At 40.1% G+C, this 19,728-nt stretch overlaps 2 protein-coding genes across 2 annotated transcripts; one reads left to right on the top strand and one right to left on the bottom strand.

Annotated features, from left to right (window-relative positions):
- The first annotated feature begins 13,592 nt into the window (after positions 1–13,592).
- On the top strand, positions 13,593–16,400 carry LOC115730972 (scarecrow-like protein 28). The gene has a single exon (XM_030661585.2). It carries the CDS (start codon positions 14,225–14,227, stop codon positions 16,241–16,243), a length of 2,019 nt encoding a protein of 672 aa, XP_030517445.1. The 5' UTR covers positions 13,593–14,224; the 3' UTR covers positions 16,244–16,400.
- Positions 16,401–16,787: 387 nt separating this feature from the next.
- On the bottom strand, positions 16,788–19,125 carry LOC115730971 (probable (S)-N-methylcoclaurine 3'-hydroxylase isozyme 2). Its single transcript, XM_030661584.2, has 2 exons — positions 18,186–19,125; positions 16,788–17,531 (listed from the first exon to the last, which is right to left on the bottom strand). Exons 1-2 carry the CDS (start codon positions 19,119–19,121, stop codon positions 16,926–16,928), a joined length of 1,542 nt encoding a protein of 513 aa, XP_030517444.2. The 5' UTR covers positions 19,122–19,125; the 3' UTR covers positions 16,788–16,925.
- Positions 19,126–19,728: the final 603 nt, after the last annotated feature.

Consider the following 19,728-nt stretch of genomic DNA (forward strand, 5'->3'; position numbering starts at 1 on the left):
TGGTTTTATTCTATTATTATGTTTGCCTTTTTCTAATGCTTGGATGGATACAAAGGGTTGATTGGTGGTCAATTCGCTTTTTCCTAGACCCTGAAAATATGATGGTTTTGAATGGGAAAAAGGAGCTGCTCCTGTCTCGGGTCCTACATGTCTTCGTTTGCACACCGCCACAATTATTGTGCAGCACACGTGCAACAGAGGATTGATGGCACATGTCGCGTACTGGGTACAAGGAAGCATCGGTATTCTCTAGGGGCCTTCATGTCGTGTGTATGATATTCTTTGACACTCTCCTACATACAATCGATACGTGATCTAAGAGTGAGCAAGTTAGACCGACCAAACCGAGATTGGCCCGAACTGGACTGGACCGGTGGTTCGATTTCCAATTCCAGAGGGTGACAGCTCGATTCTAGACCCTTAAAATTAAAACCGGTGGCCGAATGGTTCGGTTTCTAGTTTTAGGGGTATAAGACCGGACCGGACCGAACCGAACCAAATTTTATTTTTTTTAAAATTTTCGGATTTTGTTTTTTCCTTACCTTGTTCTTTCTCTTTATTCAATTGTTGCTCCTATGATTTCTCTACTTGCATTATGATTTCATCATTTACAAAATCACTATATCGCGAAGTCAAATGAAATGAGATTGTATGGAAATTAGACTTCTTTCTTCATTTGGTGTTCTTTTTCCTCGATTATTGAAAATTTTACCGATTCCATTAGACCGCCCGGAAACCGCTCACCCCTAACGTGATTAGCGCTCCGGACACACCAACGACACGCGAGTCCATCATCCTAATTCCATGTCGACATGCACGGGATTAATTTTAAATATTTTCAATAAATTAGGGGTTAAAATATAAATTTATAAGAAACTATATATACTAAGTCATATACCGAGCCACCCCATAATTAATATACCCAACTAGGCCAAAAAGTACCTAATTGTGAATTCCTAACATAAGAAAAAAAAAATCATTGATGATATTTTTATATACATATAATAATTTATCTTGTATATATAAAATTATACATTTAATATATAACGTGTCAAAATTTTCTATTTGTTTAGAAATGGCGTACCAACGTGTGGCGTCGTGTCACGTGTCGGTGTCGGTGCTACTTAGATGGGTATCACAATTTTTTCGATGCGACCCGAGAATAGAATTCAAACCAAAAAATGATCCAAAATATTTTAACCTTATTGTATGGCGATCCAATTCAATCCTAAACATTTCGATTGTGCTGATTTAGTTCTAAATATTTTGACAATTTGCTAATTTAGTCCAACATTTTGATGATTTACTAATTTAGCCCTAAACCTTTTGATGTATGACTAAATTTGCAAAATTTAAAAGATTTAGGAATGAACTGACATAATTGAAAGATTTAGGACTAAATTGACAAATTGTGAAAAGGTTTAAGACTTTCTTGCCACAATTGAAAGGTATGTGATTGAATTAATTACTGTATAATAGGTTTAGGACTCCTTCGACAATTATCCCGAATTCAAACATGTTAGCATTTCTCATTTACTACTCAGAATCGGACGTTCCAGAAACACGAAACGATCAGAGGTAAGGCGGCTCGACTTGGTAGGTTTTTTAGCTTCTTCTTTTCTGTAGCGATCGACCCTTTTTTTTCAAGATGAACTCACGTACCATTTTAACCGCGACAAGAGGCGACAGGAGTTATCAGCGATGCTCCTAAGATGAAAAAAGCAGTTGACCGACCTATGAAGGCCATATATAATTCTATCTTTCAACAGTAGTTGGGGCATCCATCATATCCTATGTTATGTTTGCTTAATGGCAAGCAATTCATCTAGTCCTACGTGCAATAATTGGTATGCACCCAAAGGGAACCGCGAGCATTGCCCTAGGAAGTGCACCATTGATTCTTCATCACTTGGTTGCAGAATCACAAACCTTCCCTTTATCACGTGGAATTGCTCTTATTGTGGAGGACACAAGAACTAAGCTTTCGGGGGACAAAAAAGCTTCTTTTTTTTTTTTTAAAGTCTTTTGAAGACCTTTTTGACCTACGTTATCGAGATGAATTTGGCTTTCATGGCTACGTAAGTGGCTAAGGGCTAATTCAATCGTAGAAGCATGGTGGTTGGCCGTAGTTGAGGTGTGGATCGTGAAGCATATGGCTAGTGATACTTAGATTCTCTTAATGGTGGATTAGTGTGCTTTAGTAGCCTTGTTCGATGATTATATATGCTTATGAACAGTCACGACAGATGTCTCCTAACTCTTGTGTTAAGTTATTTGGAACTTTATGAGCTTGGAGAAGAATATTAGAGGAGATTAGATTAGACAAAGGCCTCTAGATTTACCACCAAGCATGATAGCTTGACCCAGTGGTAAAATGGCCGTAGTCTTCCATGGAAGAGACCATAAGTTCGAGCACAAATTCAAAATAAGAGTTTGAAGTGAATCACGTTTTAAGTGAGGGTCCGAAGTGGCCATGACTATTTCAAATAAGAGCCTTACCTCACCGACCAACTATATATTCTGGCCGATTAATAATGACATTTTTTTCCAAAGACAAATTTGACTAATTTTTAATTTAATTAAATTAAAAAATAAAACAACTAAAAGCTATAAAAAAAAAAATACAAGCGGGAGGTCTCGCCTGTGGCCACCAACCCTCGCCGAGGTACCGGCGAATCCACCTGGGTTTTTTCTTTTTTCATTTTTTAGTTAAGTTTTGGCTTTTTTTTTTTTTTTTTAATTTTTCTTTTCTATGGAAATTTTTTTTTTTTTTTGGATTTTTTGACCTGATTTAAGCGAGATTTTGTGTAAAAGTCCTTCGTATACGTTAGGAGTCCATTGATGAGAAGGGGCTAGGGAAAGCTTGAATCCAATTCCTACAATGATGAATAGAAGCACAATTAAAATTCCTGGGGAGTTATACATTTGTGTATTGATAAGACCATTCATTATTTCTTGAAGCTCGATCTCTCCCCTAGATAAATCATAAGCCAAGAGAAACCATGAACCAGAATAGAAGACCTTGCCCCACTCATGAGTAAATATTTCATAGTAGCCTCATTAGACCATACATCTTTCTTGGTATATCCAGATAATAGGTAGGAGCATAAACTGAAACATTCTGGAGCTACAAAGATAGTTATTAAATCGTTAGCACCGCATAAAAACATTCCTCCTAGAGTATTCCGGAATAATCTCATTTTTCAATTATTCAACCACATCTATTTAATTGGTCACATTTTTTTCATGAAATGGGTTGAATTGGTATTAGCATTCAATGTGTATTCCTGAATAATCTCATTTTTCAAGTATTCAACCACATCTATGTCAGCTTTTCTATTTGAATGCATTTAAATTCAAAAAAATTGGAACAGGTTAATCTTCGAAGTATTTTTCCTTTCCAATATTTTTCTATTCGGATTCGGATCAAAATAGCGTCGTTTTAGTGCTTTAATTGACCTACGCCAAGTAGGAGAGATAAATTAAAAAAAAAAAAACATGTGAACATTTTTTGTGAGTCAAATTGGACGGAGCTAGCGACAAGTCGAGTCCTAGACGAGAGCCGGCCTTGCCTATGGCTGGTGAGGGTTGTCCAAGCAAAGTCGGCCCTCACCTATGGCTTTCAAGGGAAGCCTTGCTCGACCATCCGGAAAGAAAAAAAATAGAAAAAAGAAAGAAATGACAAAAAAAGCCCTTGATCAACCGGTGAGGTCAGGCTCTTTTTTTATATTGACATAGCCACTTCATGCTTTTATTTGAAATAAGATCCATTTTAGGCCCTTATTTAAGAAAATAATGGCACTTCATGTCATTATTTGAAACAGACTCCACTTCAAGTCTTTATTTGAGAAGATGAAGGCTCTTCAGGCTCTAATTTGAAATTTTTCTTAAGTTCGAGCTATGTTGTGGGTGAACCTCTAACGTATTTGTGCTTTGGGAATTTTACTCCGCCTCGTGTAGAGTTCGGACAGATGGAGCAGGGTTTAGTTAGAATAAAATATTCTGTAACTAGTGCGAAATTCTTATGCTAAAATCTAGAGGTTAGCTGCGTTGGTCGTTCCTCTCCACTCTTTTAACTCGTTAAGACAAAACAGTAAGATTTGGCTTAGGTTTTCGTGGGATGGAGAGTGAGATAACAAATGTTACCCGAAAACTTGAATAAGACAAGATGCACAACATATGTCCCGAATGGTCCTCGAGCATGTGGAGTACAATGGAGATGAGTAGGGATCCTAACAGCAAAAATCTTTTATTAGATACTTGGCAAAAAAATTAAGCTAATATGATCTGATTAAATCATAAATCTTTTGTCTTAAATGTTTCGAGTGATATAAGTTTATATTTGGTAGGCTAATTAGTCAAGACTTGGCCAATAGAGCCCGGGCTCGCTCTCATGCTTTTCCTATAATGAGTTAGTTTTGCTGCATGTGCCAAAATCTCTTAAGTCTTTTTTCGGTGAGGATAGCCTGCCAGCATTCTGTCCGAAGAAAGAGACCATCGATGAAGGAAAGTTGAGAATAGTTGGTGCAGAAGAACACCTAATTATGGATTAAAAGGGGAGTTGGACTAACCTGGTAGTCTCACGAGCAAGCGAAGAAGAGACCTGTTCTATACTCGTGTTGCCTGTCACAACGAAGTTTAAGTTTTATACACATTGCATTTTTCAAGAGACAAATCACTCTAAGAAGGCAAAAAAAACAAGATCTAACTATTAAGATTGACTAACAGTCGCAGTAACATCTTGCATTAAAGAACCCTCGAGAAGTACGCATGCAAAAAGCAGTTCATGTACTTACTAATTATTTTTTAGCAAATTGGAGTACACTAGATTAATACTCCCACATAATTACTAATTAAAGTATCTTCAGACAGTTAATGAAGTGATAAATAAATCATACAAATGCACGCAAAGGTCAACCACACTTGAGACTAGTAGAAAGCTTAAGTCATTAGTCATTTTTGCCAAAATAATAGTTGGAACCAGCTCGGCTCTTGCGGTGATTACAAGTACTGGACCATATCTATTTAATAATTCAAGTATAAAGTCAACTAAGGCTTGTTAATTAATACTAAAGGAACTGAACAGAAAAAAAAAAATAGTCGCACCCATCCCTAAGAGAGCTCCCAATCCCATTTGACTGGAGATAAACATTACAATATGAAGCGTACGTGAATTTGGCCATGCTTTAACTCTATTGGTATGTGAACTTTCTTCTCTAATGACCGGGACAAGAACAGCAAGAGTACCATAAATTTCGTACGGCTATCACTTGAGTACCGTAACTTCTTATTTTTGATATTTCTAGTTGAAACGCTCTATTCTGATCTTTATGTTATGCTTAAGCATAGATAATAATACAGTGAATTTCTGAATATATCTAGTTACTGTTGGAAGCTTACTCGTCCCGGTTTCTGTCATATAAATAAAAAGAGGCCCGTATTTTTGTTTGGCCGTGATATTGTCACATTGAAATGCAATACGTGGAAGATCGGGGGACACATCTTTGAGCATAATCAAATGTTCAACAAATCGCAAAACTCGCAACTGAATTCAATCATGAAGTCAACTTTTCGAATCTTGTCCAAAAGACAGGGAATTCCATCTCAAAATGTCCATGTTTGAGGGTTGTCTTTTCTTGACCCGAAAATAAAAAAAATGGAAAAAGAGAGACGAGATGTACATAGTTGGTTGAGTGTCGGGAGATTTTGGGTAGCTGGCTCTCTGTGCTCGTAACCTGAATTATCTTTAACAAAAAAAATGTTTTAGGTACTTTGTATGCCAAGGCGATAGTTCTTATAGTTGAGTGAGCCTACTAATGTTTTGTGCTTCAAGGCATTAGGGTTTTGTTTATGAAAGTGAAACCCATACGTGATTAACCTTCTAACTCAAGCTTTTAGGTTAGAATCCTCCCATGTAAACCAGCGAAGTTTCATTTGGTTTCATTTCTTATATACTCCGCTTAATACAATATATGTTCAGAAAATTACCAAAAGAGTTGTCATCATATTATACGGATACCAATTCAGTTATAAACTTTTCCAATTTGGTCCTAAACTTTTTAACATTTGCCAATGTAGTCCTTCTAGCTAATTTTGACTGGCAACCACCGATGTGGACGTTAGCCGTCTTATGTGGCACGACCGATGCTAATATGGATGATATTTTGATTTAATTCTTCTAAATTTTCTCGTTGGCCACTAGGTGAGGGTTGGGAAGCCCTCGCCAGCCGCTAGCAAGGATTGAGGGCCGAGGTCGGCGAGGGCTTGCGAGCCTTGCCCGGTGGCGTGTGACCCTCGCCAGCCAATAATAAAAAAAGAAAAGTAAAAATACAGAATTAAAAAAAATCATGATACAAACATACATTAGCATCTTCATGTCCACGTCAACTTCTTTTCATGCTAAAATTAATTAGAAAGACTACATCGACAAATTAATGAAATGTTTAGGATTGAATTGGATAAATTAAAAAGTTTAAAACATATTGGTATCCATGTACTAAGTTTATGACGCATTTCATACTTACACTCAACGTGTAGATCCTTCTATGTGGAATTTTGCTATCTTTGGGAAAAAGTGTCTCAAAAATCCTAAACTTATTGCATTTGTGTAAATTTCGTCCTAAACCATTTGACCTAGAGCCAATTTAGTCATTCTAGATACACAGAAGGCATAACGTGAACATTTTTCATATAAAGTGGACATTTTTTATAATATTTAAGTAATTTTCTATTTTCTTATTTTTTATTTCATTTTATTTATGTCTTTCCCCCTCTTCCTCCGGCGGCCGACACGGGTTGGCCTTGCTAGGGCGAGGGTGAATGCCAGCAAGGCTGCCTTCACCGGATCCGGCTAGGCTAGTCATTGCCTGCGTAAGGTCACCCTCGCCATATTTGGGAGCCCAGCCATCCCTTAGGCGAGGTTGGCCTAACCAAATTTGGCAAGGGCCACCCTCGCCAGCCATCGGAGGAAAGAGGGGAAAAAAGACAAAAGAAAGAAAGGAAAAAAAGAAAGAAAAATAAACAAAATTCGTAAATTATTTAAATATTTTTTAAAAATGTTCACGTTAGCGTCGATCGTGCCACATAGGTCGTCCGGTGTCCGCGTCAGTAATATCTGGACAAAATTTTCCGTAATGACTATATTGGATTTAGGTCAAGAAATTTATGACTAAATTGGTAAAATTAAAAGATTTATGATTTAAATGATACCCAATGTAATAGATTTAGAACTTTTCTAACACTTTTCCCAATCCTTGTACTAATTGTTGGCCTTCTTCAGCAAGCTCGTAGGAAGATCGAGACCTCTTCAACTTCAACCACATCTTAACCGAACCTATTATTGAGAATCCTTTAAGCATGATGGGTTGAATAGAGTATTCACCATGTGTTGTTGAAAATGCGACAAATAGAATCATGGACATCTCGGGAAGACAAAACAAGAGGAAGATTTAATGAAGCATCCTTTCCCTATTAAACGTTCCATTATTAGGAGCGCTTAACACTTCAACACTTCAGCAGTTTCAGCTCATGTGCCTCCCAAGATTTAACCCAACTTCCCATCCGACCACTTTTGACTATGACTAAAGAATTCAGCTCGTTAAACGAAGCAAGGTCGACGTATGTCATTGATGACCTACTTAAATGACAATACATTAAGTTCGTGGATTGACCATGCATGATTGTTCATCGATTTCTCATTGAGACGATAATTATTAAGATATATGTATGAGTTGTGCTAGAAAAGTCCCACATCGAAGAATTGACGTGGTATTAAATAATTAATATATCTTAGTTGGTTATTGACTCATTGATTTAAGGTTTCGACTGTATATATTGACGGACTCGAATCACCGGGTGAAGGTGTTGGACTTTTACTACACGCTCCGAACTTGAGCTCTCACTTGGAGTCGGCCGATTTTGGATCCGATCACTCTTCTATGAATATACATGAAGAGAATTGGATTCTATGGAGTCAGCCGATTTTGGATCTAATCAGTCTTCTATGAATATGCATGAAGAGAATCGAATTGGATTTTTTTCCACGACCAACGCCTCTTCGGCAACGATCATCCCCAGCAGCAAAGCCGGGTATCTCTTTTGTTCTTTAATCGTTTGAATCTTTCCAACATTCGAAAGGGATCTCAACATGTTATGAAGAACTCGAGATTGATCATCAACTTTCAAGGTAACTCTCTTGGATGACCTGCATAAGTAAATCTTCAACTTGTGAAAAGAGGCTGAATAATTCCATTGTTTGCCACTTATTTACTCATTCAACAAGACAACAAGCCATACTTATTTACTCATTCAACAAGACAACGAGCAAGGCCAGCGAATCATTCTCAAAGGATTCGACTCCAAATCAAAACCCCCAGTTCTACTAGATCTGCTCAATCGATGTCGAGCTCAAATTTAAATGACATGAATCTCTGCTCAATAATAACTCGTTCATCAAAACTCATCACTCTATAATTTCTAAAGCATTATTTATGATATTTCATCAAAACATAGTCGATCTCAGCTGTGTTTTGCCACTATTTATCCTAATTTATATCCACGATTCCACCAAGTAGTAGATTGGATAAGACAAAATTCTTGGATTTCTTATGCTCTCCCGACTAAAAATCTAAATGACCAAACGCAACGTTACGTGTCGTGCGTAGCACTGGCATCTTAGAAAAGTAATAACTACTCTAAGACTACTTTATAAACAAACTTAGGGAGCGATGACATGGCAACTGTAGGACATCTAAACAAGCTGAGTCACATTGATCTCCCAATGGAAATATGCCACGTCATTTCCTCGACCAATTTCCTCTATCAATTTCGGTGCACTCGCCGTTTCTTTTTGCAGAAATATGATCTGAAAAGATTTTTTTTTTCTTGTAGTCGTTCTGGATAGACTTCGAAGTCGTACTTCAATGAGCTTTTGCCACGTCATTACTCGTCGATGAGACCTAAATATGTCCATTTTTTTTTCCTATCAACACTATAGTATTAGTTGCAAAAAACCAGAGAACAAGTAAAAGAGAAAAGAACAGGATTGGTAGATTAGCTTAAGATCCTAATCCTTTCCAAGTGTTATTTAATTCACATTTAATTGAGTAGGCATGCATTTGAAGATGACCCTACTACTAGAAATGGTGATTTTCACTTTTGAGTAATTGAGTTTAATATTAACCTGTATTTGATCGATTTCGATTGTTAACATGGAAAAAAAAACTTTGTGGTGCGTTCTGCTTTGGTTGTTTGTTCACAACTCTAGCTAACTCAAAGTCAAATCAACAAATAAATTATCTTCTCAGGCTTGATCTACTATGTTCAACTCGATAAAAGAGCTTAACATCCGCGTCTAAGATCAAGTACGTCCAAAAATCATAACCATGTAACCTCAAGCTGAGCTCGAACTCAAACTTCAAAGATTCAAAATGCAATGGAGGGGGAAAAAAAGACAATATGTTATCCATGTTTTGAAGTGAATGGACACATTAAGGTACACATGAAAACGTTTAAAAAGTTAAATACATGAGATCGAGGTCTTCAGACAATTAAGATTTTTCTCATATAGGTGTCCCTTTTCGGCCAACTTACACTTGGGCCGGGCCATAATGCAACAACTCTGGTCCATTGTTAATTGGACAAGGCCGTGAAAAAAATTGTGAATTTTAGGGGAAACTACAAGAAGTGAAAAAAGACGGTGAAGAAAGCAAAAAGAAAACAACAATGGATTTAGGTCGTAAGGGAATAGTAGATTAAAATGACCCTCATTCATTTTTGTTAAAGAAAGTAGATAATGCGAAATGAAGAGTAATTGTGCAATTTGAATTTATTTCCCGGTCATTCCCAAGTTTTGGAGGAAATACAACTTCCTTTTATATCTCCGTCCGATTAATCCTCGCTATTGTCTCTTTCACATACATCTAGGGATTTACAAGTCTGTACTTCTGGGCATGGCTCAGAAGAGTTGCGGAAATGTAAAGATCCGGACATAAGTTTTGAATGAGAATCCAAACCCAAAAAAATTAAACTGACAATTGAAGTGAGACCACATGTATATATAGAGTGTATGAACTCAATTATCAAATGATGTGTCATTTCAATGAGAGAGATGAATGTGTTTATCACTTGAGCAGCTCCTCACATCATTAGGATGAAATGAAAATGTGAGCTTGTTAATTAATCGATTATTTGACATGATATGAGATCACGTCCTTCGTTCTTTAACCACTTGAACCTTTCAAACGTTCGGAAGGGGTCTCGACATATTATAAATGACTCGACTTTTAAGAGGGGTCTCGACATTGAAAGGGCTCTCTTGGACATTCGAAATGGCTCTATTGGATGACTTGCGTGAATGCATCTTCAATTTGTGAAAAGCGACAAAATCATTAGATTATTCAACACTTATTTACTCACTCAACAAGACAACAAATAAGGCTAGCGGGTCATTCTCAAAAGATTTGACTCCAAATCAAGACCCTCGATTCTACGGGGTCTATTGTGGCAATGTTGTGCTCGAGTTAAGATGGCACAAACTTCTACTTAACAATAACTCACTCATCATTGAATAATTTCTAAAGCATTGTGATATTTCAGCAAAATAAAGTCGATCTTAGTCGTGCCTTGTTTTTGCTTGTTCGCTTTAAATCCATAGTTTACCAAACAATAGACATGATACAACAAAATCTTTGAATTTCTTATCCTATCTAAATTAAAAACCTAGACAACCAAACACAGCTCAAGACTACCAAGACTAATCTATAAACAAACTTAGGGAGTGATGACATGGCAAACTATAAGACATCTAAACAAGGTGAGTCACATTAATCTCCCAATGAAAATGCGCCACATCATTCTTGACCAATTTCCACTATCAATTTCGGTGCATTTGGCATTACTTTTCGCAGAAATATAATCTGAAAGGGTTTTTTTTGTTCTTGTAATCGTTCTGGGTAGACTTCGAGTCGTGCTTCAATGAGATTTTGCCACGTCATTACTCGTCGATGCGACCTAAATATCTCCATTTATTTCCCTATCAACACTAAAGTATTCGTTGGGAAAAACCAGATAAAAAGTATAAGAGGAAAGAACACGGCTTGGTAGATTGTGGAAGGCCCAATAACCCAACTTAGCTTAAGATCCTAATCCTTCCCAAGTGTTATTTAATTCGCATTTTATTGAGCAGGCATGCGTTTGAAGACGATCCTGCTAGTTTGACTTTATATTAAGGGTGAGCAAAACGGATCGATGGAATCAAGGTCGATTCGGATCGAACTCAACCGGCTAGTTCAATTCAATTCCCAAAAGCGCCGGTCCAACTCCCGGTTCTAAAAAATTGAAACGGGGTGATTTTCGGTCCAATTACAAGTTCCAAGGGAAACCGGATTGGACCAATTATTTTCATTTATTTTTTATTTCTTAAATGCAAACCTAATTTAAGTTGATATATTAAACTTAAATTATACGTTGCTCACCCCTGCTAATAATCCAACGATTTTTTATTCCAGGAACCGAGAATCGATCATTCTGGTCGGGTTCCGTGTTCTTGAAAGGGGGACCGGACCGGACCGAACCGAACCGAAAACCGATCACCCGTATGTACATGCTATTTTAAATTAGGTTAGCATGGACCCTCTTTATCGCTTTGAATTTCGGCCATTGTCAAAGAAATGGAGATTTTCACTTTCGATGGATCGAGTTTAACATTATTAGGTCTTTGAATGATTTCGATTGTTAACATAAAAATGAAGAAAAAAAATATTCTTTATGACATGTTCGACTCGATGAAAGAGCTTAACATCCTCGTCTAACATCAAGTACATCCAAAAACCATAGCTGTGTAAGCTCAAGCTGAACTCGAACTCGAACGTCAAAGGTTCAAAACGCAATAGAGTAACAAAAGGCCGATATGTTATCCATGTTTTGAAGTGAATGGACACATTAACGTACATGTGAAAATGCACGTAGCCAACTTACACCTGGGCTTCCCCAAAAAAAAAAAAAACTTACACTTGGGCTTTGGACCAATAAAATAAAATTGGGCCGGGCCCTGAGACAACAACTCTGGCCCATAGACAAAACGTTGTTGATTGGACAAGGCCGTGAAAAATTTGTGGTTACTGTTACACTTGACGCTATATTTAGCTCTATTTTTGATTTTTTTTTTTCCCTATATAGAGTGTGGGGTCCAGATTTGTTGTCATGTACCTCGGCTGATCTTTAGGGAAAACTGCTAGTAGTGAAAAGAAGGTGAAGAAAGCAAGAAGGAAAACAAAAAATGGGTTTGGGTCTTAAGGGAAATAACAGATTAAAATGGCCCTCATCATTTTGGTGAAAGAAAGTAGATAATGCAAATTGAAGAGAAATTGCGCAATTTGAATTGATTCCCAGTTTTTCCCAACTCTAGATGATGACTCTATCGTTTATTATCTCTTTGAGTGCCTGATTAAATTTTCGCTATTGTCTCTTTCACACACACTTAGGAATACACAAATATGTACTTCCGGGCATGGCTCGGGAGAGTCGCGGAAATGTAAAGGTCCGAACGGAAGTATTGGAGCGAGAATACAACCCAAAAAAAAAAAAAAAACTTAAATTGACAGTTGAAGGAAGACCGCATGCATGTGAACCCAATTATCAAGTGATGTGTAATTTCAACGAGAGAGATGAAGGCATCTATTGCTCAACCAGCTCCTCGCGTTATTAGGACGAAAATGAACGTGTGAGCTCGTTAGGCGAATCCCGAAAAGCTTGCCCCCCTCGTTCCATCCGACATAAGGAAAGTTCCTCCTCGCTCGTTGCCAACTTATACAATTCAAACGAGGTTTAAGGATTTCTCTAAAACTTAACGGCGGGTCACAAGGAGGAAAAAAGCAATGGACTCCATGGTCAAAAAGGTCCCACTACTCCCTTATAACGTCAAAGCAATAGTCTCCTAATGGCGGCTCACAACGAGCCACGTGGCCCCCTTCGTTTTCGATTATGCAACTTAAAAAGCCCCAAAGAGAGAAAAAAAAGAAAGGGGCAGATAGCCTACAGGCCCCACGCTACACAATTGCGACCTCAACGGTCGGGTGAACGTGACGTGGCATCGCTTGCCTCGGCGGAGGGAGACAGGCACGTGCCTCCCACGTGCGCCCGTGGCCAAGCCCCCAGTCGCTCCCCCTGCCACGGGTTCCGTACACCAACTCCTCTCCTCCTCCAACGGTCACATTTCACCGACCACCTCCAACGGTCACTTGGACTCTCGCCCTCATCCGTCGGATCCAGAGATCCAACGGCCGGAAGACGAGGTTCCTTCCTTTGGTGGGGGGTGAGGGGGGGGGGGACTTTCTCGAATGCTATGCCTACGACCTCCTCTTCTCTTAGCCTCCTCGCATTGCATCACCATCATTAACCACTTTTTTCAATGCCTTGGGTAAATCAAATCAACACAAACCCATGAGTGCAAAAAATGCAATAATTCCAGACACACAGCAGCAATAGCATCATCGTCAACATCATCATCTGTCTCCTAGTATATAAAAACACAGACCTTTCATGGTTTCTGGTTCTTTTGGGTAGTGAGAGTTGAGGGAGGTGTACTTGTTGCTGCTGCGAATGGGGTTTCTGGGTTTCGCATTCGATTGAGGGTCCCTGTTTCTTTTGCTGGCGTGGACGCCGTTTTCCGTCCAAATGCTAAAATGGGTCAGGTGCTGGTGAAGGTTTTCGGCTTCCGGTTCGAGAAAGTTTGTGTCTTTAGTTCAGTTCGTATGTGGGGATTCAATCTTGAGGGAGAATCACAGCTTTTGCCAATGAGCTCTTCTTGAAATCTGCGGAATCCGATGACATTTTTCGGGTAGGTTTTCTTGTTAGTTCCCAAATTCTTTCATTCTTTTGTTTTTTTCTCCTCCTTTTGGGGTGGTGTGAATTCTTTTGGTGCGGGCATTGGCTTTTTGTGTTGTGGCTAATTCTTTGTGTTGGTATAGGAGCACTCAATACTCATACACAGTTTTCTTTCACCTTGTTCACTCATCGGATTCCTGTTTCTTCTGCTATTTCACACACATTCACCATAGTCACACAGACCAATATAGCTGACAAAAAACAGAAAAAACACAAACGAAAGAAGCACCATTCATAATCTTGTTAGAAATAGAGAGAGATAGGAGTTGAAAGGGAACAAAAGAAGACAGGAAGGTGGATTGAAGCTGAAAATCACAGAAATATTGGAAGGTGATAGAGGATGTTGGCTGGGTGCTCAAGTTCTACCTTGTTGTCACCAAGGCATCGATTAAGGAGTGAATCATCTGCAGTCGCACAGTTCCAAGCTTGCCATTTCCAGTTGCCTTCAATGAGCACCCAGAGATTGGACTTGCCATGTAGTTTTTCCAGGAAAGAGAACTCAAGACCTCAGTCCCTCAGGCCAGTCTCACTTTCCGTGGAGAAATCATCCATTGAAGGAACCACCACTACTTGTTCTCTCAAGCAGCACATCAGGCTGCCTCCATTGGCAACCACTTCTCAGGGATCAATTGAAGCTAGGAGGGAGGTCAAAGGGGAGTTCTGGGAGAGAGGGAAGAGCTTGAAGAGGTTCGCCGATCGCAGTTCCGTCGATGAGTCCTGTGTCAGCAGGGCTAAGAGGAAAAGGCATGGCAATGCGAATGAGAAACCTGATTATGTTTGTGAAGGGGGTGAGAACCTGAGCTTAGGCCAATTGGGCGGAGGCAGCTTCTGGTTCCAGCCAAGTTTCAATGCCTCTCCAATCCCTTTCTCCATCACGTGTTCCCCGAATGAAGAGGAAAGAGTTCGTTTCGTTCCGAGCGATATCGTCTCCCCCCCTTTGCCGCCGTCGAACAGTCCTTGGGTGGAATCCATCGTGACCAAGATCACAGACTTAGGCGAAAAGGATGTCGAGGTCAGCCACGGGCCGGTGAAAGAAGATTCGGGATCAAGCACTTCGTCAGAGAGTCAGAGCTTGGCGCTTAGGCTAAACGAAAACATACCGGGACACGGAGCAGGGAATGGTTCGGGGAACCCATATCCACATGAAGGTTTTAGTTTGGAAGCCAGCGAGGAGAATCACCGTGGAGAGCACCATGGATTTGAGCTTGTTAGCCTTCTTACGGCATGCGTAGAGGCGATTGGGTCCAAGAATATTGCAGCGATTAACCACTTCATTGCTAAGTTGGGGGATCTTGCCTCCCCGAGGGGATTCGCTATAAGTCGCGTGATCGCTTACTACACTGAGGCTTTAGCGCTACGAGTCACAAGGCTGTGGCCTCATGTTTTTCACATCACCACCCCTCGGGAAGTTGATCGGGTGGATGAGGACTCCGGTACGGCATTGCGGCTTTTGAACCAGGTTAGCCCTATCCCCAAGTTCATCCATTTCACATCGAATGAGATACTGTTGAGAGCATTTGAAGGGAAAGACAGGGTTCACATCATTGATTTCGACATCAAGCAAGGACTTCAGTGGCCTAGTTTGTTTCAGAGTTTAGCCTCTCGGCCCAATCCTCCTAGCCATGTAAGGATTACCGGCATAGGCGAGTCTAAGCAGGACCTAGTTGAAACAGGAGACCGACTGGCCGTATTTGCTGGTTCATTCAACCTTCCTTTTGAGTTTCACCCAGTTGTTGATCGGCTGGAAGACGTGAGGCTGTGGATGCTTCATGTAAAGGAGGGAGAGAGTGTCGCTGTGAACTGTGTATGCCAATTGCACAAGACGCTTTATGATGGCAGTGGAGGAGCACTCAGGGACTTTCTCAGATTGATACGAAGCACGAACCCGGTGGCTCTCCTAATGGCGGAGCAAGAAGCCCATCATAATACCAGCAGCTTGGAAGTGAGAGTCATCAATTCATTGAGATACTATTCGGCATTGTTTGACTCAGTTCATTCGACCCTTCCACTGGAGAGCGGGGCCAGGGTTAAGATAGAGGAGATGTTCGCCCGGGAAATCAGAAATATTGTTGCTTGTGAAGGAAGCGACAGATTGGAAAGGCACCAGAGTTTTGATGACTGGAGGAAATTGATGGAGCAAGGAGCATTCCGTTGCTTGGGAGCTACCGAAAGAGAGAGAATTCAAAGCCAGATGCTGTTGAAGATGTACGACGCCGATGAGGATTTTATTGTCAGCGAGCGTGGGCAAGATCAAGCAGCACTTACTCTGAGTTGGCAGGATCAGCCTCTTTATACAGTCTCAGCCTGGGCACCTGCTGATGTTGCAGGCAGCTCATCCTCCCCTTCTCAGCCGAATTGATCTCCGTGTCTTATCACCATGCAGATCATTAACATCCATTCTTTCCGCACATAGATGACTATGAAATTCTTTGTAGGTAGAGGAAGACTTGTCATTCTTTCATTCTTTTGCTGCAGATAAGATTTGTCTTCGGGATAGGAGCATTATATGAGTAGCTCAATACTGAGCATTATATGAGTACCTCAATACTGATCAAAGTCCATTCGTTGTAGAAATTTCCAGTTTACATTGTTAGTTGTTTGGTGTCATTTTGTGTTGATTATTTTGATTCTTTATGTACTATGAAAATCTTTCACATTGTATCCATCAATTTGCTCCAGTCAATAGTCATGAGTCTGTAATTTTCAAAGTACTGTTTTCATTGGAATTATTCTTTTGTGCTTATCATCCCCATATTCATACAACTTCTACACGTATTATCTTGTGAATCTGTGGTTAGTGTTAGTTGATTGTCTTGTTTGATCTCCTACCCCTGTCGATTTTGGGATGAGTTCACCTACGAAACTACCCTGATCAAGGTTGTAGTTGCAAATGTCTCGACGGCGAATTCCTCTGATATTTACATGGAGGACAAAGGCAGCCTCCTTTTTACTTTTACATTTTCCAAAGAAGGCAGGCTGATTGAATCTTAGGAAGTGAAGATTTGGCATGACACTTAGCTAAAACAACATTATGCTGATCCTCATTTTCTAACTTTTGGAATGAGGAACAGAGGCTGTGCTTTCTGCAAAGTGATGCCTAATTTTTCCGTCATATCTAACTTGCTATGTTCAGTTCCATGGGGAAGTGTCCAATCAAAGAACTTAATCAGGGAAGCGAGAACTAAGGGAACTTGCTTAGCGGCCATTGGCAGTCCGGGGCATATTCTTCTTCCAGTGCCAAAAGGTAAAAACTCGAAATGTTTGCCTTTGAAGTCCAAGGATGATTGCATGAACCGTTCAGGTCTGAACTCTAATGGATCTTTCCAAATAGTGGGGTCTCTCCCAATCGCCCATATGTTGACTTGTACTTGAGAGTTCTTAGGGATGAAGTAATTCATCATACTGCATGCTCGAGGAGCACGATGAGGCAGGAGCAATGGCGCTGGTGGGTGCAGCCTCAGTGTCTCTTTGACACAAGCTTCTGTGTACTTAAGTTTGGATAGGTCGGATTCTTTTGGTTTGTCTTGGCTGATTTCTTTTGCAACTTCTCCTCGAACTTTGTCCATGGACTCTGGGTTTTTTATCAGCTCTGCCATTGCCCATTCAACTGTTGTGCTACTAGTGTCTGTTCCAGCAGTGAAAAGCTCCTGCAACATGGAGCAGAATCAACTCAATCCATTGTACATGCTGAATAGAACTCAAACTGGAAACATGGTATTCCGACATGAAACAAGCATGCCTAAGATAATCCCATTTTCATTTGACAAGCAAGCGAAGCTTGAAGCAATGCCTATTCACAGTCCTTCGATCATCGTTTTCTCCAGTCAGATATGATGTCTGGAATTGATTTGTGATTATGTAGTCCATATTGATATCTAATTCTCCTCGTTGACGACTTAATTGTGCAGTTTCACTGCAAGTAGCTCCGTCTCTTTTCGGGATTTTTATAAAGTTAACTCCTTATGTAATCTATAATATGACTACTGGAGACTGAAGCAGAAGAACCTGTGGAAAGATTATCTACATTGTAATGTGAAGTGCTCAAAGGTGTATCACAATGTTGAATGTATATGAAGGGTTATAAAGTATAGCCTTACTCTAGTTATGACATCAAACACTCTCCAAGATAACAAATTTTTAGTATGGCCCTTGAGTTTCTAGTTTTTCCTATTCAGTACTTGTTAACTGTCTGCGGTAACTCTGAACTAAACAACAGGATAAGAGGCTTCAGATATCTGAAAGTGGAAAACTGCAGCTCATATGTACTTTTTTGGCTCTTTAGGTACTTATAAAGCTCTTACCATGTACAGTTGATTGATTGTTTCATCAGTGAAGTCGTTTTCAATGAGAATGTCCAAGAAGTCTGATTGTGCTGCTGCTGCTTCATCGCCCTCTTTTCCTTTCCGATATCGCCGTTCTTCAATAATGGCTGTCCACATTTCGTTCATCTTCACTGTCAGCTCCTTTGATTTCCTCTGCAGACCCTGGAGATCCAATCTGCTTAAGATCGGATAAAGATCCGATATGTTCGGCTTAGCAGACACCTCCATCATCTGCCCGACAAGATTTTTCATCTCTCCGTCGACCGACCCGTTCTTAAACTCTATGAAGTCTTTCGAGACAAGAATGTTGCTCAGCATATTGAGAACAGTTGCAAAAACAACTTCTCCAATATTCACCACGTCGCCTTCTCTCGAGCTGATCAGTTCCACCATCTCCATGACCTTTTTCTCTCGAACTAGTGCCCGAGACTCTATGGCGTTCCTCGAGAAAAGCTCCGTTTGGCATATAGTTCGCAAATACTTCCACCCAATCCCGCATTCCGGAGACCATCCGAGCGATATGTAACTGAGCTTCGATCTCTCAGCTGGCATTACATGAGGGACATATCGAGCGGACAGCAAATGATCCTTCTCTTTAAGAATTTCCTTGGCAACAGCCGGTGATGACCCCACGATCACAAGCTGAGTGCCGAGCTTCAAGGATATGAGAGGGCCATATACTTTGGCTAATTCCGATAAAGTTACATGAGGCATCTCCCCTAGCTGCATCATGTTGCCAAGGATTGGCCATGGACGGGGTCCCGGTGGAAGAGGCAGCGCCGGCAACTTAACTTGCGGTCGAGCCTTGAATTGGTTATGGATGAAGAGGAGGATGAACAGGGAAACATAGAAGGGAAGGAGAGGATTGTTGATTCCTTCAGTTAAGTCTGTAAGAGCCACGAGTTTGCGGCACATGATTCATTTGCTCTAGTGAACAGATGAATTTGGCCAGGAAGGAAAAACTGAACAGATGAATTCCCGGGATCTCAGATTTATATATAGATGATGCAACTAGCAATTTAACAGACACAAGTCTCTTGTCATCTTAATTGTTGCACCAATCAAGTGCAGTTTGCTTCTCCAACGTTACTACTGTTGTGGAGATAATATACTACCTCTGATCATAATTCTATTTGGAAACCCCAAACTTGCTCCCTTGTTCTGTCGGTATATATATATAATATCTGCTGAAAATAGGGACTCGGCCATTGAAAATGCTTGTGTAGAAGGTCGGCCAAAATGTTTGTTTGGAAGCGAGAGGGATACATTTTGCGGGCCGAACCGGACAAAGGTGGAGGAGGCATTCTTACAATATAATGATGTTTGGTGTACCATCCATTTTGACAGGCTGCGTTAAAACAATTGAGTACGGCAATTAGGATGAATCCACAGGAACCTTCCCAGCAATTTCCTGAGCCGAATCAGCTTGGAATATGTATCATTTCTGTAGAGTTTAAGTCACATGAACAAGATAAGAGAGAGGTGGAATGTTACTTGTTTTAGAACGAGGCGTGCATGTTTC

Source organism: Rhodamnia argentea, chromosome 9, assembly GCF_020921035.1.
Source record: "Rhodamnia argentea isolate NSW1041297 chromosome 9, ASM2092103v1, whole genome shotgun sequence".
Taxonomy (NCBI): Eukaryota; Viridiplantae; Streptophyta; class Magnoliopsida; order Myrtales; family Myrtaceae; genus Rhodamnia; species Rhodamnia argentea.